The 27,977-nt window shown below is 46.5% G+C and overlaps 1 protein-coding gene across 3 annotated transcripts; it reads left to right on the top strand.

Annotated features, from left to right (window-relative positions):
- The first annotated feature begins 15 nt into the window (after window positions 1-15).
- Window positions 16-27,972, top strand: NUP85 (nucleoporin 85). 3 transcript variants are annotated; one of them, XM_070774083.1, is made up of 19 exons: window positions 16-149; window positions 5,304-5,397; window positions 10,664-10,826; window positions 13,731-13,801; window positions 14,345-14,388; window positions 15,414-15,483; window positions 16,616-16,737; window positions 19,296-19,430; window positions 19,523-19,645; window positions 19,851-19,982; window positions 20,224-20,330; window positions 23,431-23,514; window positions 23,669-23,734; window positions 23,931-24,082; window positions 24,822-24,939; window positions 25,042-25,142; window positions 26,856-27,007; window positions 27,359-27,460; window positions 27,791-27,972. In XM_070774083.1, exons 1-19 carry the CDS (start codon window positions 117-119, stop codon window positions 27,890-27,892), a joined length of 1,971 nt encoding a protein of 656 aa, XP_070630184.1. In that variant the 5' UTR covers window positions 16-116; the 3' UTR covers window positions 27,893-27,972. The 3 variants fall into 3 exon arrangements, with proteins under 3 accessions (XP_070630184.1, XP_070630182.1, XP_070630183.1); XM_070774081.1 differs by having other exon boundaries at window positions 34-167; XM_070774082.1 differs by lacking the exon at window positions 16-149 and adding an exon at window positions 945-963.
- Window positions 27,973-27,977: the final 5 nt, after the last annotated feature.

Raw genomic sequence — 27,977 nt, 5'->3', positions numbered from 1 at the left:
GGCAGTGCGGGAGGCGCTCACGCGCGGGGTCCTCTCTCGCAGCCGGCCCTGAGCCGGAGCCCTGAGGCGCCAGCCTAGGCGGCACTGCGGGTTCCCGGAGGCTGTGGTGCGGCGCTATGGAGGAGTTCGACGGCGAGCCGACGGTCACTGTAAGGGGGCCCCGAACAGTACGCTTCCCCCACCCCCACCCCGGGGCCCGGAGATTGGGTCCGTCTCGTCCTTGCCGCTGGCGAGGTGCCCGGCCCCTTCACTGTTGCCCCCCGTTCGGAAGTCGCATTAATTCGCTCCCCGCGTGTGGGTTGCGGTGGTCGCTGGGTTTCTGCTCCCTTCTATATTCTGAGGAGTACCTGGCCCTGGAGACCGCCCTCCTAACTCTGTTCCTTTCCATCCCTTGCCTCCCCGACCTCCCTGCTTCTCTGGCTTTTCCTCTTGGGCTTAAGCTTTAATGAGCGGGTTGGAGCCAGGCGGGGGTATTGTACGGCTTTTTTTCTCCCAGCATGGCAACCCACTCCAGTATTCCTGCCTGGAGAATCCCAGGGACAGAGGAGCCTGGTGGGCTGCTGTCTATGGGGTCGCACAGAGTCGGACACGACTGAAATGACTTAACAACAGCAGCAAAGCTTCACGTCGCAGCCCCGTGAGCTTGGCTTCTGCTTGAGCTCGCCCAAGGTTTACCAGGTATAGTTCTCTTGAGAGACTGCTATTGTTCAGTCGCCCGGTCGTGTCCGACTCTTTGGGACCCCATGGACTGCGGCATGCCAGGCCTCCCTGTCCCTCACCACCTCCCAGAGTTTGCTTAAGTTCAGGTTCATTCTATCCGTGATGTTGTCCTGTCATCTCATCCTCTGACGCCCTCTGCTCCTGCCCTCGATCTTTCCCAGCATCAGGGACTTTGCCAAATGAGTCGTCTGTTCTCATCAGATGACCAATACTGGAGCTTCAGCTTCAGCAACAGTCCCTCGAGTGAGTATTCAGGGTTGACCTCTTAAGATTGACTGGTTTAATCTCCTTGCTGTCCAAGGGATTTTCAGGAGTCTTCTCTAGCACCACAGTTCAAAGGCATCAATTCTTTGGCGGTCTTCCCTTTACAGTCCAGCTCTCACAACTGTCCATGACCACTGGGAAGACCACAGCGTTGACCACATGAACCTTTGTCGGCAGTGTCTCTGCTTCTCAACTCACTGCCTAGGATTGTCATCACTTTCCTGTCAAGAAGCAATTGTCTTCTGATTTCATGGCTGCAGTCACCATCTGCAGTGATTTTGGAGCTCAAGAGGAAATCTGTCATTACTTCCACCTTTTCCCCTTCTATTTGCCATGCAGTAATGGGGCCAGATGCCATGATCTTTTTTTTTTTTTTTTTTAATATTTAGCCTTAAGCCGACTCTTTCACTCTCCTCCTTCACACTCATCAAGAGGCTCTTTAGTTCCTCTTCACTTTCTGCCATTAGGGTGGTATCATCCGCATATCTAAGTCTGTTGATGTTTCTCCTGCTTCTCTTGATTCTGGCTTGTAACTCACCCAACCCAGCGTTTCTCATGATGTACTCAGCCTATAGATTAAACAGTAACAGCAGACAGCCCTGTCATACTCCTTTCTTGATCTTGAACCGATCAGTTTTTCCATACAGGGTTCTAACTTTGCTTCTTTGCCATTTAGCAGGGCTTACAGGTTACCAAGAGCTAAGAGGTGTAGAATAAGCCTAAGTAGACAGACAGAAATATTTGCCAGTCAGGGAGTATTTCTCAGGAGACAAATGAGATGGTCTGGTATTCCCATCTCTCTAAGAGCTTTACACAGTTTGTCATGATCCACACAGTCACAGGCTTTAGGGTAGTCCATGAAGCAGAGATAGATGTTTTTCTGAAATTCCCTTGCTTTCTGTATCATCCAGCAAATGTTGGCAATTTGATCTCTAGTTCCTCTTTCTTTTCTAAGCCCAGCTTGGACATCTGGAAGTTCTTGGTGTGCATAATGCTTCAGCCTAGCATGCAAAATTTTAAGCATGGTCTTACTAGCATGTGAGATGAGTGCAATTGTCCAATGGTTAGCACATTCTTTGGTACTACCCTTCTTGGGAATTGGGATGAAGATTGACCTTTTCCAGTCCTGTGGCCACTGCTGGGTCTTCCAGACTTGCTGACATAATGAATGCAAAACCTTGATGGTATCCTCCTTTAGGGATTTGAGTAGTTCTGCTGGAATTTCATCACATCCACTAGCTTTAACGGCAGTGCTTCTTTTAAGGCCCACTTGACTTTGCACTCCAGAATGTCTGACTCTGGGTGACTAACCGCACCACTGTAGCAATCCGGTTCATTAAGATATTTTTTATACAGTTCTTCCATGTATTCTTTCAATCTCTTCTTGGTCTTTTCAGCATCTACTAGGTCTTGGGAGAATATCCTGCTTTTTCATTGCTCTGTTTGCTTTCACGTCTGTTTGAACTCTCAGGAAAGTATGTCAGATGTGGATGATATATGATGCTTAGAAGGAGATTCATGGCTGTTAGAAGAGGGATACCTATCCTTCCCCCATCTGGGATGCTCTTCTCTCTCGGGTTTCTATCCCACACATTTTTTTACGTACAAGCTCCAGCAGCCTCTTTGTCAGAAAAGCTTTCCCTGACTTCCCTGACTAGGAAATATTTCCGTCTGTCTATTTAGGCTTGTTTTGCATCTGTTAGCTCTTGGTAACCTGTAAGCCCTGCTAAACAGCAAGCTGCTTGACCTTATATTTTTGCTTTTTAGAAAGTTGAAATGCCTTCAGCTTTCTGCTGAAGCCATCAAATTGCAAAGCAGTATGTCACAAAACCAAAAACTGAAAATAGAAGTCAATTCAAAGCTAACTAGACAAGAGACATGAGATCTCAAACAGCAGTGAATGTGGGATGTTACTGTCTATAAAGTTTACTGCTATATCCTATAGAAAGTTAACTTTTAATGCATATGTGAAGTAGTTTAAATGCTAAATATCCATCAAGGACTGTGTCACTGTTTTGGGGGAGGAAAAATAGACTATTGGAATCACTGGGACTTTTTCAGACTACATGTTATCTTGCTTTTCCCTCCTTTACTTATGTCAGAATCTTTGGATGGGGAAACTTTCTCAGTACTCTGTGCGACCCTGGAGAGCTACTTGCTATTGAACCATGACAATTAGGCATGCATTTACAAATGGAATGAAAACAGTCTAAGCTGAGTTTTGCCCCCAGTAGTGATGACTGACTTGTGACAACCCAGCTTTACATTGGTGTTGGGGAGACCAGGTAGGAAGACCAGGTTGGCCTTGTGGACACAGCCTCTCAGAAGGGCATCATCCATTGTCTAGAATCTGAACCTCAACAATGAAAGTTTGAATTCAGTCATGTCTGTATTTGAGAGTTAGTCTGCTCTTTAAGCTTGCTCTATGTGGTGTTGGAGAAGACTCTTGAGAGTCCCTTGGACTGCAAGGAGATCCAACCAGTCCATTCTAAAGGAGATCAGCCCTGGGTGTTCTTTGGAAGGAATGATGCTAAAGCTGAAACTCCAGTACTTTGGCCACCTCATGCGAAGAGTTGACTCATTGGAAAAGACTCTGATGCTGGGAGGGATTGGGGGCAGGAGGAAAAGGGAATGACAGAGGATGAGATGGCTGGATGGCATCACCGACTCCATGGACGTGAGTTTGAGTGAACTCCGGGAGATGGTGATGGACAGGGAGGCCTGGCGTGCTGCGATTCATGGAGTCACAAAGAGTCGGACACAACGGAGCGACTGAACTGAACTGATACACACTCTCAAGAGGCTGATGAATAACCTTGAAAACTATCGTCGCTTTTTGTAGCAGGGTGAATATATCAAGGCTCGTGAAGGCCAGTTAGTAACTAGCAGATTCAGGAATGTTTCAGTGTGGATCCAAAGAGATTAATCTTGAGTAGTTTTTCTAGACCAGTGGTATTATCTTTTTAGGTCAAGGACTCTTAAGAAATGTGAGTTATAGTTCTTATCTTTTTTTTTTTTCTAAGGGCTTCCCTGGTGGCTCAGCTGGTAAAGAATCTGCCTGCAATGTGGGAGACCTGGGTTGGGAAGATCCCCTGGAGAAGGGAGCAGCTATCCACTCCAGTATTCTGGCCTGGAGAATTCCATGGACTGTATAGTCCATGGGGTCACAAAGAGTCGGACATGACGAGTAACTTTCACTTCACTTCACTTCACTTCACTTCACTTTTTGGTTCTTTCCAGATAAATACCTAGAAGTGGAATTGCTGGGGTATAGGAGAGATGCATGTACTCAGTTGTGCCTGACTCTTTGTGACCCAATGGACTGTAGCCCTCCATGCTCCTCTGTCCATGGGATTTTCCAGGAAAGAATAATGGAGGGGGTTGCCATTTCCTTCTCCAGGGAATCTTCCCCACCTAGGGATCAAACCTGTGTCTCCTGCATTGGCAGGTGGATTCTTTACCCCTAGCATGACCTCAGTGGGTCATGAGGGAACACAGAGGATTACAAGGGTTGCTCCTAACAGTTGGGGAAGGCTTTGTCCTACTGCGGGAGTGGAATGAGGTTTGGGAATGAGCATCAGAAGTCCCTGTTTTGGGACTTCCCTGGTGGTTCAGTGGATAAGAATCCACCTGCCAATGCGGGGGACACGGGCTCAGTCCTTGTTCCAGGCAGATTTCACATGCCGCGGGACAGCTAAGCCCATGCACTCTAGAGCCTGTGCGCCACAACTGGAGAAGCCACCACAGTGAGAAGCCCGAGCACCACAACTACAGAAGGCCCGTGTCCAGCCATAGATTAAGTTCCTGTTTTGGCTCTTGATTTTATGGATATAGTTCTGGAGGTTAGATAACTCAAAAAGGGTGGATTATGCAGTTGGATTTATGAAGCTGAGACTCAGAGGAATTGGTGTGACTGAGTTGGAGAAAAAAATAAAGCACCATTAAGATGTGACATAGAGGCCAGGGGATTGGAGGTCTTTTTAGTGAGTAACAGCGGTTCAATTCCTGTTTAATTTTTTTAACTGCCCTTTTTCTGAACTACAGATCACTAAATTACCATATAATAATTGATTAGGGGGTAGCTTTCCTTTTTATCAGTACTTGAGAAGTGGCAGGCTGGGTCAAGGTGCCTAACAACTCTCTTGCTCATTTAGGGTCTAACAGACTGGGCTCATCTCAGCCACACTCAGTTGTATTTATAGATTTATAGATTAATAACTTCTACTACCACTGATTACTAGAATTATACTTGCAAGTCAATTGAAAGCAAAGCCTTTAGGAAGAATAACAATTTCTGTGCCTTATTTTTTTTTTACTAGTGGATTCCAGGAGTGAATTCCCAGAAGAAGCAAATGTGTTTTGACTGGGGTCCAGGGGAGATGCTGGTGTGTGAAACCTCTTTCAATAAAAAAGGTAGGTTTTTTTGTTTCTCTTGTAGATTATCTGTGTTGGTACAATTGTTTTTTTTTCTTTATTCTCTCAGATTTGACTACCTGAGATATGAAAACAATTGAACTTATTTTGTACCATTTTCATTTTTGAAACTTTTTAGCTGTTTAAGATTTTCATTGATTTGTGAGACTTGGCAGATGTTGAGTCCAGGGGAAAAAAGTTAACAATGATCTTCCCAATGTTAAAGAAGGTTTTCTTTATACTTAAAAGCTTGAAGCTTTTTGTTTCCCTTTTTGTCCTGAGTGACTACATTCTCTTTGTAGTGGTCCCCTCACTATGAATGTTGTCCGATGTCATGGCCCTTACCTTCATTTTTTCATTGTGAACAAAATAACTTGTCCTCTAAGCTCCATCAGGTGTCAGACATGGCTCTTAACCTTTCCGATTGAGACTCCCTATAGGAGCAAGGTAAAATCAACATCTTGATACTTGATTTTGCTTTCTCCTTTTCAAGAGAGAAATCTCAGGAAATGTTGAAAGGATTATTTTGTGAATCTTTGTCATGTTCTTTATCTAAGTATAGAGGTTTTCCTCTTTTGTTGGGAGCACATTGAGCTAATGAAGGTCATACAATTAAGGTAGTATGCAATTCGTGTGATTTTTTTTTTTAATTAAATTTTTTTGCCACTTGGCATGGCATGTGGGATGTAAGTTCCCTCACTAGGGATTGAACCCATGACCCCTGCATTGGAAGCATGGAGTTGCAACCACTAGACCACCGATGCTCAGTAGTGTCTGACTCTTTGCAATCCTGTGGACTGTAGCCCTCTAGCCTCCGCTGTCCATGGGATTCCCCAGGCAAGGATACTGGAGTGGGATGCCATTTCCTTCTCCAGGGAATCTTTCTGACCCAGGGATCGAACTCTCATCTCTTGTGTCTTCTGCATTGGCGGGCGTGTTCTTTACCACTGTGCCACCTGTGAAGCCCCTCATGTAACTTTTAAGCAGAGTAGTTTTTCTTTATTTTATAGTTTGAAATGATCCCTGATGTTGCCAAATATCTATGGGATATCTTGGTATTGAGAATCTCAAGTTTGGTAGAGTGGTAGAAGTTGCTCAGAAGAGAAACTTCTGTGACTGTGTCTGAACAGCTTCTTTCCCTGCTTAATGGGAAAGCTTATCAACGTTTCTAGCTTGTCCTTGATTGTTGGAAACTCAGGATTTTCTTTCTTTTTTTATTTATTGAAATCACATTCACAACAAGCCATTGAACATTATCACAACTTATTTGAGAAGCTGCTGTATGTGAAATTTCCATAAGTTGGTGGTTTATAATTTATCATTACAGAGCCTTTTCATCACTGTTGCAAAATAGTTTAGTCCTTGATTCTTTGTTTTAGGAGTAATGGCAATAAAAAGTAATATAAAAAGAATATTTATTTCGACATTTTGTAAAACTTCAGCTGTAGGTTTATTTATTGAGTTTACATAGGGTAATATTAAGTGGTTTCCTTTTTTTTCCTAGTATATTTCAATGGATAGAGGTGAAATGTCTTTACAGAGTATGCTAGTGAGTTGAGGGATGAAGTCTAAGAGTAAACATTTGCGTATAAAAATTCACATATGTCATAAATCAAAGCAAGATCCTTTATGACCTACTTCCTGCTGCTGCTGCTAAGTCACTTCTGCTACTGTTAAGTCGCTTCAGTCGTGTCTGACTCTGTGCGACCCCATAGATGGCAGCCCATCAGGCTCCCCCGTCCCTGGGATTCTCAAGACAAGAACACTGGAGTCGGTTGCCATTTCCTTCTCCAATGGGTGAAAGTGAAAAGTGAAAGTGAAGTCACTCGGTCATGTCCGACTCTTAGCGACCCCATGGACTGCAGCCTACCAGGCTCCTCCGTCCATGGGATTTTCCAGGCAACAGTACTGGAGTGGGTTGCCATTGCCTTCTCCGTGACCCACCTTCTAGAGTAATGGAAATAAAAACAAAGTAAATAAGTGGGACCTGATTAAGCTTAAAAGCTTTTGCACAGCAAAGGAAACTATAAGCAAGGTGAAAAGAAAACCCTCAGAATGGGAGAAAATAATAGCAGATGAAGCAACTGACAAAGGATTAATTTCCAAAATATACAAGCAGCTCATACAACTCAACACCAGAAAAACAACCCAATCAAAAAGTGGGGAAAAGACCTAAACAGACATTTCTCCAAAGAAGACATACAGATGGCTAGCAACCACATGAAAAAATGTTCAACATCGCTCATTATTAGAGAAATACAAATAAAAACTACAATGAGATATCACCTCACACCGGTCAGAATGGCCCTCATCAAAAAGTCTACAGACAATAAATGCTGGAGAGGGTGTGGAGAAAAGGGAACACTCTTGCATTGTTGGTGGGAATGAAAATTGATGTCGCCACTATGGAAGACGGCATGGAGATTCCTTAAAAAAAAACTAGGAATAAAACCACCATATGACCCAGCAATTCCACTCCTCAACATACACCCTGAGGAAACCAAAATTGAAAGAGACACATGTATCCCATTGTTTGCAGCACTATTTACAATAGCTAGAACATGGAAGCAACCTAGATGTCCATCAACGGATGAATGGATAAAGAAATTGTGGTATATATACACAATGGAATATTTAGTTCAGTCGCTCAGTTGTGTCCGACTCTTCGTGACCCCATGAATCGAAGCACGCCAGGCCTCCCTGTCCATCACCAACTCCTGGAGTTCACTCAGACTCAAGTCCATCAAGTCAGTGATGCCATCCAGCCATCTCATCCTCTGTCGTCCCCTTCTCCTCCTGCCCCCAATCCCTCCAGCATCAGAGTCTTTTCCAATGAGTCCACTCTTCGCATGAGGTGGCCAAAGTACTGGAGTTTCAGCTTTAGCATCAGTCCTCCCAAAGAAATCCCAGGGCTGATCTCCTTCAGAATGGACTGGTTGGATCTCCTTGCAGTCCAAGGGACTCTCAAGAGTCTTCTCCAACACCACAGTTCAAAATCATCAATTCTTCAGCGCTCAGCCTTCTTCACAGTCCAACTCTCACATCCATACATGACCACAGGAAAAACCATAGCCTTGACTGGACGGACCTTTGTTGGCAAAGTAATGTCTCTGCTTTTGAATATGCTATCTAGGTTGGACATATCTTTCCTTCCAAGGAGTAAGCAAGCGTCTTTTAATTTCATGGCTGCAGTCACCATCTGCAGTGATTTTGGAGCCCAGAAAAATAAAGTCTGACACTGTTTCCACTGTTTCCCATCTATTTCCCATGAAGTGATGGGACCGGATGCCATGATCTTCGTTTTCTGAATGTTGAGCTTTAAGCTAACTTTTTTACTCTCCACTTTCACTTTCATCAAGAGGCTTTTGAGTTGCTCTTCACTTTCTGCCGTAAGGGTGGTGTCATCCGCATATCTGAGGTTATTGATATTTCTCCCGGCAATCTTGATTCCAGCTTGTGTTTCTTCCAGCGTTTCTCATGATGTACTCTGCATAGAAGTTAAACAAGCAGGGTGACAATATACAGCCTTGATATACTCCTTTTCCTATTTGGAACCAGTTTGTTATTCCATGTCCAGTTCTAACTCTTGCTTCCTGACCTGCATACAGATTTCTCAAGAGGCAGATCAGGTGGTCTGGTATTCCCATCTCTTTCAGAATATTCCACAGTTTATTGTGATCCACACAGTCAAAGGCTTTGGCATAGTCAATAAAGCAGAAATGGATGTTTTTTAGGAACTCTCTTGCTTTTTCCATGATCCAGCGGATGTTGGCAATTTGATCTCTGGTTCCTCTGCCTTTTCTAAAACCAGCTTGAACATCAGGAAGTTCATGGTTCGTGTATTGCTGAAGCCTGGCTTGGAGAATTTTGAGCATTACTTTACTAGCGTGTGAGATGAGTGCAATTGTGTGGTAGTTTGAGCATTCTTTGGCATTATCTTTCTTTGGGATTGGAATGAAAACTGACCTTTTCCAGTCCTGTGGCCACTGCTGAGTTTTCCAAATTTGCTGGCATATTGAGTGCAGCACTTGCATAGCATCATCTTTCAGGATTTGAAAGAGCTCAACTGGAATTCCATCACCTCCACTAGCTTTGTTTGTAGTGATGCTTTCTGAGGCCCACTTGACTTCACATTCTAGGATGTTTGGCTTTAGATGAGTGATCATATCATCTCAGCCATAAAAAGGAATGCATTTGAGTCAGTTCTAATGAGGTGGATGAACCTAGAACCTATTATACAGAGTGAAGTGAGAGAGAAAGATAAATACCATATTTTAACATGTATATACGAAGAATTTATTTGCAGGGCAACAGTGGAGAAACAGACATAGAGAATAGACTTAATGGCCATGGGGAGAGGGGAGGGGAGGGTGAGATGTATGGAAAGAGTAACATGGAAACTTACATTACCATATGTAAAATAGAGAGCCAACAGGAATTTGCTTTATGGCTGAGAAACTCAAACTGGGGCTCTGTATCAACCTAGAGGGGTGGGACGGAGAGGGAGATGGGAGCGGGGTTCAAAAGGGAGGGGACATATGTATACCTATGGCTGATTAATGTTGAGGCTTGACAGAAAACAGTAAAATTCTGTAAAGCAATTATATTTCAATAAAGAATTAAAAAAACATAAAAAAAAATTCACGTATGGGGGCTTCCCAGGTGGCTGAGTGATAAAGAGTCCACCCGCCAATGCAGGAGACATGGGTTCGATCCCTGGTCCAGGAAGATCCCATATGCCATGGAGCAACTAATCCAGTGTGCCACAACTCGAACCTGTGCTCTAGAGCCCAGGAACTGCAACTGCTAAGCCAGTGAGCCACAACTACTGAAATGCATGCCCTAGAGCCCGTGCTCCACAGTAGGAGAAGCCACGCAAAGAGAAGCCCGGGCACCGCAACTAGAGAGTAGGCCCCGCTCCCTGCAACTAGAGAAAAGTCCAAGCAGCAACGAAGACCCAGCACAGCCAAAATAAATAAAAACTTAAAAACTCATATATGAGGAATTTCTCCTGCTATCCAGTGATTAGGACTCTGCTCCCACTGCAGGGGTATGGTTTCAAGCCCTGGTTGGGAAACTAAGGTCCTACATGCTGCATGGCCAAAAAAAGTAAAAATAAAAATTCATGTGTGGATAAATAATATATCATGAAATCAGTAGCAAAGAAGCTGAAGCTTTTGTAATTAGCTACTCAATTAAAGTTTTTAGAGTGCTTTGATGACGATGATGGTGATAGATGTTAATTTTTTTTTTTTTCCTGTTTCAGAAAAATCAGAGATGGTGGCAGGTTGCCCCTTTATCCATATCATCCGAAAGGATATAGATGTTTACTCCAAAATCCTGAGAAAACTCTTCAATGAATCCCATGGAATCTTCGTGGGCCTCCAAAGAATTGAAGAAGAGTTGACTGGAAAATCCAGAAAAGCTCAGTAAGTTGGCTGCTGATAAGTGCTGCCTCCCACAACTAAATTTTGAAAAACCAAGTGAAATGCATCCTTTTCCTTTTGCACAATGGATGGACCTCCTAGAGAAATATGGGACTCTGTGTTTGATTTTCTGGCCTCTGCTGGGCAGTATAAGTCCTTATGGTCACGGATGGAGAAGTCCTACAGAGAATGTTTGAATGGCTGCCAATTGACTTGCTGGCTGCTTGATGAGCTTTCTTTGTTTCTATTCCTACTTCATTTACCCTCCAAAGAATAAAATTTAGGCCAGATAAGCACCCGAGAATCATTGAATGAGGTCCCCCTGTTGAGAGTTTTGTTTTGTCTTTAAAGAATTATTTTCAAGGCATTTTTTTGGGAAGAGACCAGAAAACTTGCATTGTTCATAGACTAGAATTGGTCGAAGTATGGTTTGTGAGACCTCACCTCATATCTCCAAAATTTCTAGGGGTGGATCCTAAAGTCTCTAGGTGAGGCTTAAGTACAAGTGGAGTTTGAGAGCCCCTGTGTTAGGTTTTTCTTAGTGTCCATTCATATGTCTAGGGAATAGATAACGTTGATATTTGTGTTGGAAAAACAAAACGTTTTTCCTGTGTTTCACTCATAACCCTTCTGACATCAAATGTATGGGAGTTTTCATGCACCAACCAGTTCTCTGACCCCAGCCGGGTGTCCTACAAGTCACCTGTATTCTGACACCGCCTACCTGGAGATAGCAACAGATTCCGTCAATTAGGGGCTCTATCGCGCAAAACTGCCTCCCATTCAGATGCCAGTCATAAATAGTGGGTCCCCAGGTTACCTACAGCTGCTCTTCAGCTTAGCTATAAATCAGAGGTTCCCATGGTAACCTCAGGTTTGATAAATTTGCTGGAGGAGCTCACAGAACTCAAGGAAACAAGTTTAGCAGTTCATTAAAGGATATGAGAAAGGACCCAGATGGACAGCCAAGTGAAGATGAACGTGGGGCCTGGTCTGGAAGAGTCCCAAGTGCAGGAACCCCGTCCCTGTGGAGCTGGGGTGTGTCACCATCCTGGTACACGGATGTGTTCACCCACCTGGAAGCTCTCCAAACCCCTTGCCTTTGAGACTTTATGGAATCTTCCTCATGTAGGCATGATCAATTATTATCTCCATTTATGGCCCTTTCCCCTCTCCAGGGAAGTCAGGGACAGGGCTGATAATTTCAATTTCTAATATGGCTTGGGCTTTCTGGTGATCAGTCCTCATCCAGGAGCTACCTAGAGTTGAAACAAAAGATGCTGCTGGTGCTCTTGTCATCTAGGAATTTACAAAGTCTTTAGGAGCTGTGAGTCAGGGATTAGGGATGAAGATTAGTGTTTTATTTCTTCTTATAAACCACAGTGTCACAGTATTTTACTTCCTTGATAAGCATTTTATAGATGAATCACCCCAGAGGATACCCTGGTCAGCATGTGTGTGTGCCTGTGTGTTTATGAAAGATCACTGCTGACAAGAGGCTCTGGTACAGGATAGTGGTAACTCAGAGGAATCTATATTGACATAGCATGTCAGAAGTCCTGTAGGTCCCTGAAGGCAGGGACCCTGTCTTGTTTATGTGGGCCTTCTGTTCCCAGATACCCTCATTCATCTATATAGTAGGTGCCTTTAAATATTTGCTGAATTAAATAAATTAGTGATCTTGTGAATGTCCTTCTAATGGTGGGATGGTAGCTCTTGTTTTGTGCGTGGGGGTCAGCATATCATCTTGTTTTTGGGCCAGGTGAGTTATTTATTCGGGACTGAGTCTTGACTGAAAAATTAAGTGAGAGTGTGTGCAAGTTGCTTCAGCTGCTGCTGGCCCCATTGTACCTTCTGTTCATCTTTAAAGGGAGCTAGAAAATAAAAGTAAATGGAGCCAGTAGGCAGCATTTAGGTCTCTTCATTTAGAACTAATGTTTCTTTCTAAGGATCTATATCTTGGTAACTAATAGCCAGTTCCTTTTTTGTTTGTTTTGTTCTGCTCTTTGCTTTTTTAAGAACTCTGTTTTGAGATAATTTTAAACATACAGAAAAAGTTCAAAAATAATAGACTTCTGTACATCCGTCATTCAGCTTCTCTGATGTTAGTATCTTGTATAACCACATTACTGGTATTTAAACCGGGAAACTTAAATGTTGATGCAGTATGATTAACCTGAAGGCCTTATTTCAGTTCCACCATTTTTTCCACTAATGTCCTTTTTTTTCTTCTGCAACCAAATGAGGTTGCATTTAGTTTTTTTCTCCCTAATCTGATTCATGGCCTTATGACTTTTGAAAAAAGTAATTGATAATTGACCAATTATCTTGGAAACCGTCCCTCAGAACTGTCCTGGGTTTTCTCATGACTGAGCAGAGATTATGCATTTTTAGCAAGAATACCACAGAAGTGGTGTGATATGTCCTTCCTCACACATCATCACATCATGAGGTTCATGACGCTGATGTTTTATTATGTTTATATTGACCTTGATCACTTGGTTAATGTGGTTTCTACTGGGTTTCTGTACTATAAAGTTATCATCTTTCCCTTTGTAACTAGTAAGTATTTGAGGGAAAAACTCTGAGACTATGAAAATCCCATTTCTCCTCAAATTTCAACCACTAATTTTAGGATCCATTAGTGGGTCTCATTTGAGACAGTTAATATCCTTGTGGACTCATGGATATTTCTTTTAGTCCCTGGGTTATATGGTATTTTGTTTATTTTGTGGCTCAAGTTGTTTTAGCTTTGGCCATGAGGAACTCCTTCATGTTGCCTCCTGTCTGTCAGCAAGCTTATCTTTTTTTTTTTTTTGATAGTTTCTATCATCACAAGATGTTCCTTATTTTTTGTCACCACAAACTGTTCCAGGTTCATCTTGTATGCCATTTCATCTTTTGTAGATTAGTTCGAGTGAGTAAAAACTACCGATCAGTCATAAGAGCATGCATGGAGGAAATGCACCAATTTGCAGGTAAGTATTGTGTGTGTGTGTGTGTGTGTGAGTAATTGAAGTATTTATCTGGCTATAAGTACTACAAGGTAAAATCTGATTGACATTCTAGTTTAAAACTTACTTTCCTATCTTACATAATCTGTAATTTTCTGGCAGTTGTCTTGAGTACATTTTAGAACAAATTAGAACATATTATGTTAGCAGGTATGAGGCTAAAGGGCCAAATTAAAGACCTTTGACAATTACATTCCAGTTCTTTGATCTTGGTGATTGAAAGTTATCATAACCCTGAGAGCCATATGACTCGTAGGTGCTGGATAGAATCTCGTATAGCATGGTGGTCTCTACGTTTGCCACATTGTAGTTGAAAGAGCCACTTGTCATTTCTGGGCCATGGTTTGAGATCATTGATGTACAACAGAGATATGAAGCATGTTTCAAAAAAATCTGCAGTGAAAACGGGTGGTCATCAGAAGGCACAAGCCGTAGTGCCTGTCTGTGAAGCTCTAACAGTAAGACTCGAGTTACATTGCTCACTTGAAATGCTTTGTGTTTTGTCAGTTGCTGATAAAGATTCAGCCATTGGCCGCCAGTTCAGCAGCCAGGTAAGGGGGTGGGGCCGCCTGTGTTGTACCAGCGCCATTTATGTCCTTCTGAGTCCTCAGTAGCCAGCGGGGGTGGCTTTGTAATCACTGATACTGCAGACGTCTGTTTTCTTGCCAGGTAGACAGGCGACTCCTTGGAGTGGTAAGAATCATCTTGAACCTCCTGGTGCCCTCTTCAAGGCTTAGCACTTTGGAACACAAGGATGTGCTTGATAAACACTTGTGCGAGTCTTCAGCTCTTATGGGGAATATAAATCCTGACCACAGTGTGTCACCTGAGATAGTGAGCTGAGGTTTAGAACCACTGGGTAGTCTCATAAACTACTCAGTGAGCCAGTGTTTATAAATGGCAGGGTGTTGCATTTTAATTGGAAAGTGACTTAAAGAATTCTCATTCTTTGGTTAGAATTTTGATATTATTCAAACTCAGTAGTCAGTAGGGACTGGTACACCCATCTCTGAAGTCATCAGACCATTTATTTTTCCTTATGGTTAAGGTATAAATTTCTGTGATTGTATAAGAAGGATGATAGGGGTATTGCATATTCCTAAGGTCAGGGTCCACAGCTGATTTATTTTGGAGTCTTACATTGGGTTTACTTTTTTAATAGACTGTTTCCTAAACATCAATCCCTTGAATATCAACATCGTTAATTTTTGCTGTACCTGTATATTATGATATTATTTGCTAAATATTTTTCTAAAAATCATTTCTCCCTTTTTACTAAGAGCTGTTTCCTAAACTATAATATTCATCAAGATCATGGGTGTAAAGAGCTACTTACATTTTTCTAACACGTGTTAAACTAAAACCACAACCATTAAAACAGAAACTATTATTGTGTGTCCCACCCCCTAAAATTCTCTGACTGTCTTGTGGGGAACCCTACCATAGGAACAGTCTATAAATGTTGAGTTAATGAACGACCATCCTGTGTTTCAAGCTCTGCTTTGTTTCTTAGCGCTAGGGAAAAAAAATCTTAGGAATGTTTTCAGTCAAAACTTGGCCTCTGTTCCTTCCTTAGGTCTCCATTCTGTCGGCAATGGAGCTCATTTGGAACCTTTGTGAGATTCTTTTTATCGAAGTAGCCCCAGGTGAGGTGGCAGAGGTGTCCCCCTACCCTGTCCTGTGCTGTGATGAGTGTTTTGTTGCCTAGAATGTGCTTTTTGTTGCTTTTCATCAATATAAGCATTGGGAAGTATTACAGGATGCCTGAAGAAGCCTGTGTTTTTGTAAGATACTGCAAAGAGAGTCAGAGTATCCTCTGAAAACCTTAAGTTGTAGGCAGGTGACCCCTAAAAACTATGAAGTAACAGATATTAAACTAGCGTGCGAAAGGAGTGGTGCATATTTATAACATGGACTGGTGGAGCTTTACAGAGTTTTAGAAGCTCGGGAGAGGTGTGTGCAGGCTCTTCCCCAGCCTCCGAGGGAACCAGCCTTCCCAGCTCCGCAGACTTTCAGCCTCCTAGAGCACGAGACAGTACGTTCCTGTTGTTTAAAAGTTTAAGAAGAAAAACGTTATACAGATACGAGGCAGGATTAGGTGGTGGAAGGCAGAGTGCCGTAGAGACTTCCTTTGTCGGTGATTGGGTCAGGGGCAACCCTACAGCTTCATGCGTCCACTCTGAATTATTCCCTTGATCTTGAATTTGATTGTGGTCAGTACAGTATCCTGGCTTGAGTGGGCTCTCTGTGGAGGGGCTGCAGACCTTTTTGCTTCTTCTAATGGTTTATATTTACTATTATCTGTAAGCGTGTATTAGTAGTCTCTGTGCAGTCACAGCTTTTTATTCATACTCCTGCTCAAGCACTGAGCAGCTTGAAATTGAATTGGTTGGTTGTCTGCTCGCCTCCTCCAGTAGATTCTGACTGTTGCTATCTTTTTATCATGGTTGTGTACCTGGCACCTAGTCAGTACCATCCCCTTATGGTCATTACTGATGTGGTCACTGAGTATTGTGTAGTTGTGAAGAAGCTGGGGGTGGTCAGGGTGGTGAGGTTTGGGTCTCATGTTCAGCCCCCCTGACGATTCAGTGAAAGGTTGAGCTGCCTGGCAGAAGTCCACAGAAGCCCACAAAAGTCCATTTGCTAGCTCAGCCCTGTGGTCAGGACCACACGCCCGCTCACTGAAGAGGGACAGACCACTTCTCCATAGTTGGCTCGCCTGCCCTACACTCTGTACTTCGGGCAAATGGAATTTACTGCTTGTGTGTTTCCTCCCAGCCGGCCCTCTCCTCCTGTACCTCCTTGACTGGGTCCGACTGCATGTGTGCGAGGTGGACAGTTTGTCGGCAGATGTTCTGGGCAGTGAGAATCCAAGCAAACACGAGAGCTTCTGGAACTTGGTAAGACCCTCGTGTGTGCTGGGCCTCCCTGCCTTCCGCCTCATATCCTCTTTGGCCTGTGCTCCTGGGCTGGCCTGAGGGTTTCCCTGCTGAGCCCACGTGCGTGTGGTTCTTTGAGTCTGTGATCATGGAGACGTGCTTAGGGAGGTGTTTTCTTCCCTGCTCCGTGGGAGAGTTTTGAACTAAGTTTTCATGTAAGAAAAATAATGCTTTGTAGACTTCACAGTGAGAAGGGAATTTTGATCTTTTTGTGGATCTAAGAATGAGACTTGGTGAAGACAACGCAAAGCTGATGGATAGGTGCTGGGGTAGGGGTTTGATGTCAGTGAGCCCAGGGCTGTTTTGAGGTGTTAGATGTGTTCTGAAGCTGAGTCGTGATGATAGTGCCCAACTCCGTAAACTTACTCCAGTTCACTGAATTAGACACTTAAACAGGTGAATGTTTATAAGATGTACATTGCAATCAGGAAAGCTATTAAAAACAAAGACATTGATGGTCCCAGTCATTTTGGACGGTCAGTTTGAAAGTCAGTGCGTGTGTGTGTATTCTATGGGAGAGCAGTACTTTTCCATTCACCTGTACTGACCTATCACCCAGTTTGGAGCGACCAGGGAGGAGGTTGCTGATTGACTTGAATGTTGGAGACTTATAACATCTGAAATTCAGGTAAAGAGCTGCTGTCTTTGAGGCTGTTTCTGAGGCCTTCGGGTGCTCAGAGATCTGTGCAGGTGAGGGGAGAGGCTTTGTTCAGAAATGGGCGGGCCTAGGTTTTAAGTGTGTGATTCAGTCTCTGTATTTGAGTGGTGCTGTGTTCGGGCCCTGAGCGGACAACCAGGACCAGAGCAGGCAGTGATGCCTGCCCTTACGGAGCCTGCATTCTGGGTGGGGAGACAGAAACAAAGAAGCAAGTAAAATATATGTAAAAGTGAAGTGCTCTGCAGAGAAAGAGCAGGGGAGGGGAATTGGGAGTGTTAAAGTCGAGGAAGGGCACCCTTGTGAGGTGGCTTGTGAGTAGGAACCTGAGGAGGTGACGAGGGGTAAGGGCTCAGCTCCTAGAGAGGCAGCGTGGTGGTGGTGCTTAGTCACTCAGTCCTGTCTGACTCTTGGGACCCTGTGGACTACAGCCCACCAGGTTCCTCTGTCCATGGGGTTTTCCAGGCAAGGATACTGGAATGGGTTGCTGTTTCCTTCTCCAGGGGATCCTCCTGACCCAGAGATCAAACCTGCATATTCTGCATTAGCAGGAGGATTCTTTACCAATGAGCCACCAGGAAAGCCCCAGAGAGGCAGGGTAGTTGAATGCTAAGAACAGGGCCTGTGGTGCCAAGCTGCCCAGGTTAGCATCCCAGCTCTGCCTCTTACCAACTGTGAGCTCTAGTGAGTCACTTAACTGCCTTTAGTTTCTTCATCTGTAGCCTGGAGAGTGTAACACCTGTCCCACAGGGCTGTTGATTGGGTTAGTTGAAGGAGATAAAGGTATGACCTAGCTGGTGGACAGAGTAGAGCTCCCGTTTTACTCCTGAGTCAGCTGGGGTAAGGAGGACATTGGAGAGTCAAACACAGGAACATTGTGATCTAACTGAGATTTTCTTTTCTTTTTAAAAACATGTATCTGTTTGGCTGTGCTGGGCCTTAGCTGTGGCACGCAGGCTCTTTAGTCGCAGCGTGTGAACTCTTCATTGTGGCGTGTGGGGTCTAGTTCCCTGACCAGGGATGGAACCCAGGCTCCCGGCATTGGGAGCACTGAGTCTTAGCCACCGGACCAGCAGGGAAGTCCCTGATTCAGGTTTTCAAAGGCTTTTCTGGCTGCACTGCTGAGAACAGAGCAAAAGCAGAGCGGAGAGACCAGTCTGGAGGCTCAGGTCCTAAATCAGGCAGCTGTGATGGTAACTTGGACGCGGGTGGGAGCTGAGCGGAGGAGGTGGTGAGAGGTGATTCGATTCTGGATGCAGTTTAAAGGTACAGTGATAGGCTTCGCTAAGAGTTGGATGTGTAAGAAACAGAAGAATGTGGGTTGGTGGGCTGGCGCCGACTCGGCGCTCACGGTGAGGCAGGTTAAGGTGCCCGAGGGCCAGGTGGGGCCACTGGCCATAGGACGTGCGTGTCCGGATCAGGGAGGGGTGGGACTCGCAGCACGTGTGTCCTTGGCTGCTTCTTCCTTTTCTTTTGCCGTGGCTTGCAGGATCTTAGTTCCCCAACCAGGTATTGAACCCAGGCCATAAAATAGCATGGAAAAACCTGAACCAAATTTGGCTAACCCAGTATTTGAACTAGAACTTTTTCTTTTAATTGAAACTTTTACGGATCAGTGCTTTATTTGATGCACTTTGGTAATTTTTATTTTCTATTTCATTTTAAAAAGGCAGTCATACCTGCAGTGGGACACAACAACATGCAGTTCGAAAAGCTTGGGGCAGGTTAAACTAGAAGGTTGGGTGGGGCAGATTACCTCTGAGGGAGGAGCCACCACGCTTCTCCGGGACGAGGAGGCCAGAGCGGGCTGGGGGCACTGGCTGCTGAGCCTCCGCCTGGATGCTGTATTCTTGCTGTCCCCCAGGTGACCACCTTGGTGCTGCAGGGCCGGCTGGACGAGGCGCGACAGATGCTCTCCAAGGAAGCCGACAGCAACCCCACCTCTGCAGGCATGTGCCGAGTCCTGGGGGACCTGATGAGGACCATGCCCATTCTCAGCGTATGTGGAGCCACCCAGGCCGCGGAGAGGGGTTCATACAGGGAGCGTGAGGGGCTGGCATGGTGACCGCCCCGTCCTCGTCTCTCCCACAGCCTGGGAACACACAGACCCTGACGGAGCTGGAGCTGAGGTGGCAGCACTGGCACGAGGAATGCGAGCGGCACCTCCAGGACGGCACGTTCGCCTCCAACCCCCACCTTGAGTCCCTCTGCAAGGTCTGCGGGGAGCGGGTCCTGGCCAGGGGCCAAGCCAGCTCCTCCTGGGGCCCTGGGCGTCTAGCCCAGCAGCAGCTCCTCCTCAGACGGGGCTCTGTATGGGCCCTGTTGGGGAAGAGTGAGCTTTTGACTCAGCTGCTCCAGCTGAGATGAGGAGCCTTACGGGGAAGTGTCCCCAGAGTTAAGGGACAGCGTCTCTTCTCAGGTCCTGCTGGGAGATGATGCCGCCCTGCTGGAGCACAAGGAGCTGCTGAGTAACTGGTATCACTTCCTGGTGACGCGGCTGCTATACTCTCAGCCCACGGTCAAGCCCATGGATCTGCACCTCTACGCCCAGGTGCCTCAGCTCCTCCGGGAGGGGAGGGGAGTCGGCATCCGGGGCTCTGCTCCCTGCCGGGTCACTTGTACCGTGTGGCCTGGTTGACTTGACCCTCCCTGGGGAACAGAGGGGGCTTTCCTTGGGCCCAATTTGAAGGACCCCATTGCCCTTCTCCAGGGTCCCCTACACAGCAGCCCTGCCTGCCCCCTTGAGTCTCTGCCACCATCTAGGGATTGAATGGGTCACCACCTTTCCACAGTCCAGCCTTGACCTGTTTCTGGGAGGTGAGAGCAGCCCGGAGCCCCTGGACAACATCTTGATGGCCGCCTTCGAGTTTGACATCCACCAAGTGATCAAGGAGTGCAGGTAGGACCCGCTGCACCACCACCACGCTGAGCACCTCAGGGCTTCAGCTCAGTGCCTAGTGCGCTCCCCGTGTTGTATGCCCATCACCTCCGTCCTTTTCTAGAGTGTCCTGCTCCTTCCTGTTGGTGTCTTAGCCTTCTTCCCACAGACCCGTGCCCCCCGCCACAGCCACGTTAGGTAGACAGTGTCTTCTCTCTGGACGAGCCTGGGGGCCTTCCTGAGGCTTGCAGGCTCCTGTATCTGTAACAGTTTCCACTTCAGGGATGTTTAAAGTAATATTGCAAGAAATAACTATGGTATTTAAAATCCAGAAATAGCCAGCCAGCTTATTTCTTGGAACCTGATGGACATGCAGCCACCTTACAGGACAGCACTTCTCTGGTGAGCCAGGAGCTACCACACCACCACATGAGGCTGGGTCTGTTCGGAGCAGAGATTCTACATCAGCCCCCTCCCCAGATCTCTCCCCAGACCTTCAGCAAGGCAGGAAAGGGAGGGTGAAACAATGAATCCAAAGCAAAGCTTTCCAGAATCCCCACCTGTGGTCAGAGAACTTCTCCCCCTCCCTCCTTGTGCAGAGGGAGAAGGCTGGGAACGGGCAGGTGGCCCTGCTCAGGCATCGAATTCACTGACCTCGACTGGATCTTTTCTTTGTTAGTGAATCTGGGCAGTGGGAATGTCTCCCCGCTTCCACCCTCCACCCCCACCCCACTCATGCTACCTGCTCTTCCTGTTTGGCAGAAAGAAAGCCAAGGTCCACCATTCAAAAAATGGTGGTAGACTTGGAGAAAGGAAGGTTTGTGTCCGTATTCTTTTCACAAACCTCTAAAATAGGGACTGGTTGGAACTGGAAGATAACTTACAGAACTCAGCTGGTTTTGGCGAGGGATCGTATCTGCAGTGAAGGATCAGTGGGTGTGGCTCCCAGAGGCACAGACACCAGTCTTTAGCTTTGTCAGTGTCTCTGTCTATAATTCAAAGCAATAGGCATTCCAGAATGTGTTGTCTGTTACAGGCAGTGGGTTATTTCCTCCAGGGCCTCCTTCATAAGCCACATCTGGGATTTTAGGATCAAGACAGATTTGAGCTAAAGGGGAAGGAAGGACAATAAAAAAGGTAAAGCACCTTGCTGCTTTCAGTGGTTGTAGAAGGAAAAGAGAAAGAAGTTTACGAAGAGGCATGGCGCTAATGAACGCCACTGAAAAACGCATCAGCCCTGCCAGTCTTGAAGGAGGAATGATCAGACTTGCAGCCCCTCAGTCTGGGCATCCGTCTGCCCTGGCAGGCAGGGAAAAAATCGAGGTATTTCCATTAGCTGGGAATCTAGGAGCTCGGGTTTTCCTGACCAGTAAGCTTCTTCCTGCCCTACTCTGAAAAGCAGGTCCCGGGACCTCTGCCCATTAATTGAAAGAAGGGCTGAAGTATCCTCAGAGAGAGAGTGGCCTCCTGGACGAGGAAGGGTGGGATCTGGGTCTCCTGAGTACTTGCTTTCTCACGGGTTGTTCCGGTTAGGCCCCAGCTCGCTTCCCAGGGGAGAGTGGCACCTCTGTCTGGGGTGGGCCGGGGGGCTGGTGCTGTGGAGGAGCCTTGAGCTTCAGGTGTGGTGTCAGCTGTTCACTCCTCTTGGGGGGAATGAGGGAACCCTTCCTCAGCCAGAAGGGAGCTTTCTATGGGGGTACCTGATGACCCCCATGTCAACCATGCCAGGCCGTGGGGCAGACGGCTCCTGAGGCAGAGCAGAGAGACCCTGAAAGTGAAAGTGTAGTCGCTCAGTCGTCTCCGGCTCTTTGTGATCCTATTGACTGTATATAGCCGCCAGGCTCCTCAGTCCAAGGGATTTTCCAGGCAAGAATGCTGGAGTGGGTTGCCATTTCCTTCTCCAGGGGATCTTGCTGACACAGGGATTGAACTCACGCCGCCCGCATGGTGGGCAGGCTCTTTACTGTCTGAGCCATGAGGGAATCCCAGGGAGGCCCTGGGAGACCACAGTTTACCAGCTCCTGCTGAAGGGCCACGTGTTTGCCTGGCGTATCCACAGCTGGAGGAAAAATTGGATTTCTTCCCTTGTGGGTTGCAGTTGCCAATTCTTGCCATCCAGCAAAAGGAAAAGGGGAGCTGGCATGTACTTCACAGGAAGACAGCAGCCCCAAGGCAGGGCAGACAGCCCATTCAGTCAGTCATTCAGTGTAAACCAATCCCTACTCTCTTTATATCCTGAGAGCAGGATTTTTCACCCTAGCAGCATTGAAGGCGCTTTTCCCTCTCCCAAGATTTAAAAAATACTCAAGCATTATATACAGATACAGAAAGGCCTATGCCAAGTAATAAATTAAAAATGTAACTCAAAATGGTGTATTCACACTGCAGTGAGTGCATTAGTATATTCTATACAAAATGCTAGTGAGTTTACAAAATTTGGTGATGTAAAAAAACTTAACATCTGGAACATTTAGAGGGTCCTAGAAAATGTCATTTTTAATAAGGGCTAGAGATGATTTTGGGTTTTGATTAAATGTGGTTTGGGGACGGACTTTTAGACCTTCGTTATGTGTCAGATTACATATCCAATAAAATCAGTCATGTAATCAAGCAAAAATAATTTTTATACAAAGTATTAATAGACACTACAAGGTGGTTTTAAAGTGCTGTCATGTATATATAATTGTGTTCATAAAATATGCTAATCAAAACTATGCAGCAGTGAGAGATGTTAACAGAACATAAACAGCAATCCAAATGCACACAGATACAGTTCTTTGAATTCCATGTCTCATCAAGAATCAAATCCCATCGATTTTTTCGTCCTTTGCTTACCCCTTACCCTGTATCTGCATTCTCTATATCTCATTGGGTCCCTGGATTTTATTTTTCTGTGTGACATTCTCCAGTGAAACGTCTTGCTGGCTGCTGTTCTGGGGTTGAATGTCCTTCTCAGTGTGTTATTAGTCCCCACCTAGCGGGCAGACAGAGCCCAGCTTGCCACTGTCCCTCCCCTCCTTTCACAGCAAAGGAGGTGTGGGGCTCCTGCTTATGCTCCACACCTGCGGGCTGTGGCAGCTCATCCTGACATTGCTTCTTGCCTTGGTATCTGAACCCGTAGCATCGCCCTGAGCAACTGGTGGTTCGTGGCCCATCTGACAGACCTGCTGGATCACTGCAAGCTCCTGCAGTCGCACAACCTCTAGTAAGGACGCCGTGGCCATGCCTGCCTTCTGCTTGCTGCCACCCAGGCCCTTGAGGGTGGGGTGACCGGAATGCCTCGGAGGGAGGTTGGGCTGCTGAAGGGGGCCCTGAAGAGCAGCCTGGGAGCCTTGGTCTCGTGGTCTGTTCTCTGCCAGCTTTGGATCCAACATGAGAGAGTTCCTCCTGCTGGAATATGCCTCAGGACTCTTTGCTCATCACAGGTAGGAAGGCCGCAGGGCTGAGGGGCAGCAGGGTGCTCTCCAGCAGGCACTGCCTGTGCCAGACGGGGTTCTATCTCGTCTGGTTCCTTGACAGCACAGGGTCTGGGGAGGAGCTGCCTTGGAGGCTAGTTCTTGGCCCCAGGGCAGCCTCTGGGCTCGCCAGGCCCTCATGTCTGTCCCCCTCGGACCCATGCAGCCTGTGGCAGTTGGGTGTGGACTACTGTGACCACTGTCCTGAGCTGGGCCGGGTCTCTCTCGAGCTGCATATTGAGCGGATTCCTTTGACCACGGAGCAGAAAGCCCTCAAGGTACTGCGGGTCTGCGAGCAGCGGCAGATGACGGAGCAAGGTGAGTGGACTCTCCTCCCAGCCTTCAGAGAGTCTGGGCAGTAGCTGCCAGGAGGTGAGCCAGAGCGCTGGAGAATCCCTGGGGCAGGGGGAGGAAGAGCTAGGGACCCACTGGGACCTAGAAGCAGTCGGGCACGCGGCCTGTTAAGGTCCTGACCACGTCTATGCTCGTGCTTCCAACCAGAGGTTGGGCTGGGGCAGCCGTGGTTTGTCCTGTCCCGGGGGGTTGCCATTGCTGGCTCAGGCTGGCTTGGGGGGATGCAGGACGGAGGTGACTCAGGAAGAGCACGGGGAGATGCTGATGAAGTTTGCCCCGTCTCTTCCCCCTTCACTGTCAAGTGGTACAGGCCTAAATAGTTATTCTTCCCAGAGGCACTGCGTGTTCATGACCGTCCCTGAAAGCATACAGCACTCAGGACCCAAAGCCTGGTAGGATTTTCAGCATGTGGACAGATAATGACGTGTGATATGTGGGGAGCCTTGCAAATATTCTCGCTACCCCTGAAGTGAAACCTACTCAAAACCAAAGCCTACCAGGGTGGGTTGTACGGTTAACGAGGCCAGAAGACAATTTATAAACCTCACAGTTCCTAGTTGCTGCTGCCCAGCTGTACTTGGAGCCCACAGAGAAGCCACATAAAAGTCAGAGGCGGTGGGAAGGCTGCTCCTATCTCAGCAGGGTTTGGGAGTGGAGTGATTTGTAGGGTAAACGATTTGCCTTTTCTCTTTTCCCTGCAAAGTCCGCAGCATCTGTAAGGTCTTGGCCATGAAGGCGGTCCGCAACAATCGTCTGGGCTCTGCGCTGTCTTGGAGCATTCGAGCCAAAGACGCTGCCTTTGCCACGCTGGTATCAGACAGGTGGGCTCCCCTTCTGTGTGCTTCCCGGGTGCTGCCTGCGAAGTTGCAGGGCTGAGGAGGGGGCCTGGGGCTGCTGCTGTCATTTCTGGGCTGGCCTTGCAGGTTCCTCAGGGATTACTGTGAGCGAGGCTGCTTCTCTGACCTGGACCTCATTGACAACCTGGGGCCAGCCATGATGCTCAGTGATCGACTGACGTTCCTGGGTGAGTCTCTGAGCTGTCCCCTGGACCTTCAGCACGAGCGCACAGATATGGACTTGCACAGAAGTTCTAGACTTCTCCAGTCCAAAACACACAGAACTCTGAGCGACTTCCCTGGCAGTCCAGTGGTTGAGACTCCATGCTCTCTTCCGGCCTCTGGGCCCTCCGCGGGGGCTGCTTGCGGGCCGACTGCAGACTGTTTGCCCACGCGTCACGAACCTCAAACCAGGGGCGGATTCTGTCACAGGTTGTCACCAAACGGCAACGTTTTCCCGGAACTTGCTTGGGATTCTGTTTCAAATCTGTAAGATTGTCGCCAGATGGCAAAGTTTTCGGTAGATTTGCCCAGATATGGTACTTGTATAATATGGAGACGTACCATTGAGAAAGGTGGGGTTACTTCTCTGGGAATTCAAGGCTTCTCGTTATTCTGGTTGGTCTTACTCTGTTAGTCTTAGGTTTTGAAGAACTGATGTTTAAAGTCGTCAGGATGTGACTTTTTAAGGGATAAGTTTGGTTTTTTTTCCCCTAGGAAAGTACCTATTTCATCTACATTTTCAAACAGTATAAAATTGTCTATGGTATTAAAATTTTTTGATCTCAAAAAAAAAAAAAAGACTCCATGCTTCCACTTCAGGTTTGATCCCTGGTCGGGGAACCAAGAGCCCACATACTGTGCAGCATGACCAAAGCGGGGAAAAACAGATCAAAATACACAGGAGCCTGTGTGGTCTCTGCAAAGCGTATTTTTTGGTAACATTTTCTGGTAACTTGAAACTTAGAAATTGTGAAAGTAGTGTAAGGAATAAGAGACTGCCCTACACACTTTACCAAGTTAACCAGTTATGTTTTGCCTCATTTGTTTTATTCTGTCAGTCAGGTTTTTTGGGAATAGTTTGAAAGTATGTTGGAGACACTGTTTCCCTTCCTCCTTAAATATCTGAGCATGTATATCCTAAAGAATAAGAACATTCTCTTAACCAGTTACGAAAATCAGGAGGTTCAGCACTGACACAGTACTCTCACCTGGTCCATATGTTGTCCCAGTAGTCCTTTGTCATGAATGTAGTCTTCGAATCTCATTAATGCCTCTGCCTTTGTTGGTCTTCCTTAACCTTGATGTTTTTGCAGTCTGTTCAGCTCTCTTGTAGAATATTCTTACTTTAGGTTTATTCATGAACAGCCTCAGGTTATATACTTGGCAGGAATTCCACTGAGGGGATGTGTTAATAGGAACTCCCTTAGTGGAGTTCACCTTGATCACCTGGTTAAAGCAGCATCCACCAGGGGTCTCCTCTAAAATTTATTAAACAGATTTATTAATCTATGGAGCTGTACTTCGGTATTATTTAAATTTCCTCAGACTTTGACCCACTAGTGTTCGTAACTACTGGTGATTTCCTGACTGCTGATAAAACTGTGTTTTAGTTGGCATTCCCCTATATGGAATTCCCCCTCCTCCCGTTTATTCTTTCATTTATATCAGCCATGGCCTCGAGGGTTATTTTATTCAGTCTATTATCAACCATATCTCTCGTTCATTTTGATGCTTATATTCTCCCAGGTTTGGCTCTCTGGAGCCCCCTTTAAGCAAGGATTTTGAATCCTTTTGGTCTCGTTGGCTGATGAGCTTGGAGGCCGCTTTGGAAGAATTTCCTTGCTCTGGGGTCTCTTGTTGAGGGTCACAGGTGACCTAGTGCTCTCTCTTCCCAATAGGGAAGTACCGCGAGTTCCACCGCTTATACGGAGAGAAATGCTTTGTCGATGCCGCTTCTCTCCTCCTCTCATTGATGACGTCCCAGATTGCCCCCCGGTCTTTCTGGATGACGCTGCTGACAGACGCCCTGCCCCTTTTGGAACAGAAACAGGTACAGGTTGAGACCACAGTGTCTTCTCTTTTATCCCGTAGCTGTTGCAAATGTATATCCATCCATCATCTCCTTAGTAGGGGTGTGTGTTTGTACCCCCATAGCGCCCACTCTGGAAATCTAGTATCTCAAGTTATCAAGTTAAGTCTTTAACTTGAAATGAGGCAGCCGTCCACTGGCAGTGCTCAGCCCAGGGCCCTGACGAGAAGAGCTGGGAGTGAGTGGGGCCTCTCACCCACCAGCACACTTGTCCACATGAGATACAAGAAAGGCTGCCTCAGCCCGAGCCCTTGCACAGACCACTGCAGGCTCTGGCTGGCGAGCAGCTCCGCAAAGCAGCTCTCCCCGCAGGTGATCTTCTCCGCGGAGCAGACGTACGAGCTCCTGAGGTGTCTGGAGGACCTGACCTCAGGAAGGCCGCTGTGTGGAGAGCCCGATGCCCAGCAGCTCCAGGTCAGTCTGATGGTTCCAGGATGGAGAAGAGGGAAGGCACCCTGCCCCACAAGATGCTGGCCCCTTACAAACTCACACGCCTCTCACGTTACCACTTGCGACTATGGCGCACTAACTTTTTAGGAGGAAGTGGGCTGACTCGAGTGTTCTGGGCTCTCGATTTTCTTTCCTGTCAGTTGTGGTGGTCCTCTGCATGCAGCTTGGTCTCATACGAAGAACTTGCTAGAAGAGACTACTGAACGTTTTGTGCTCTTTATCTCCCTTTGGATTAGTCTTGGGAAAGAAGGAAAACTTCCTGCTGGTCTTCACACAGGCTCTCTTTCCTTTTAGGATGATGATATTGAGACCACCAAGGTGGAAATCCTGAGACTTGCTCTTGCGCGGAATCTTGCTCGGTCAATTATAAAAGAAGGCTCATTGGAAGGTTCCTGAAGTTGGCTCCAACATGGTATCTTTGTAAAGGCAATGTATATACACTTTTAAAAGAATAAATGTTTCTTTTTGCAAATACAGGCAA

Source organism: Bos indicus, chromosome 19 (genome assembly GCF_029378745.1).
Source record: "Bos indicus isolate NIAB-ARS_2022 breed Sahiwal x Tharparkar chromosome 19, NIAB-ARS_B.indTharparkar_mat_pri_1.0, whole genome shotgun sequence".
In the NCBI taxonomy this organism is placed as follows: Eukaryota; Metazoa; Chordata; class Mammalia; order Artiodactyla; family Bovidae; genus Bos; species Bos indicus.
This window is presented reverse-complemented; position numbering and strand designations above follow the sequence as displayed.

What these genes read in the sequence shown, in the direction of transcription:
- NUP85 (XM_070774081.1), top strand. Translation starts at nt 117, where the DNA reads ATGGAGGAGTTCGACGGCGAGCCGACGGTCACTGTAAGGGGGCCCCGA. An exon ending in GGACTCTTTGCTCATCACAG is followed by an intron (nt 23,735 to 23,930) that starts GTAGGAAGGCCG and finishes GGACCCATGCAG; the next exon opens with CCTGTGGCAGTTGGGTGTGG. An exon ending in TGATCGACTGACGTTCCTGG is followed by an intron (nt 25,143 to 26,855) that starts GTGAGTCTCTGA and finishes TCTTCCCAATAG; the next exon opens with GGAAGTACCGCGAGTTCCAC.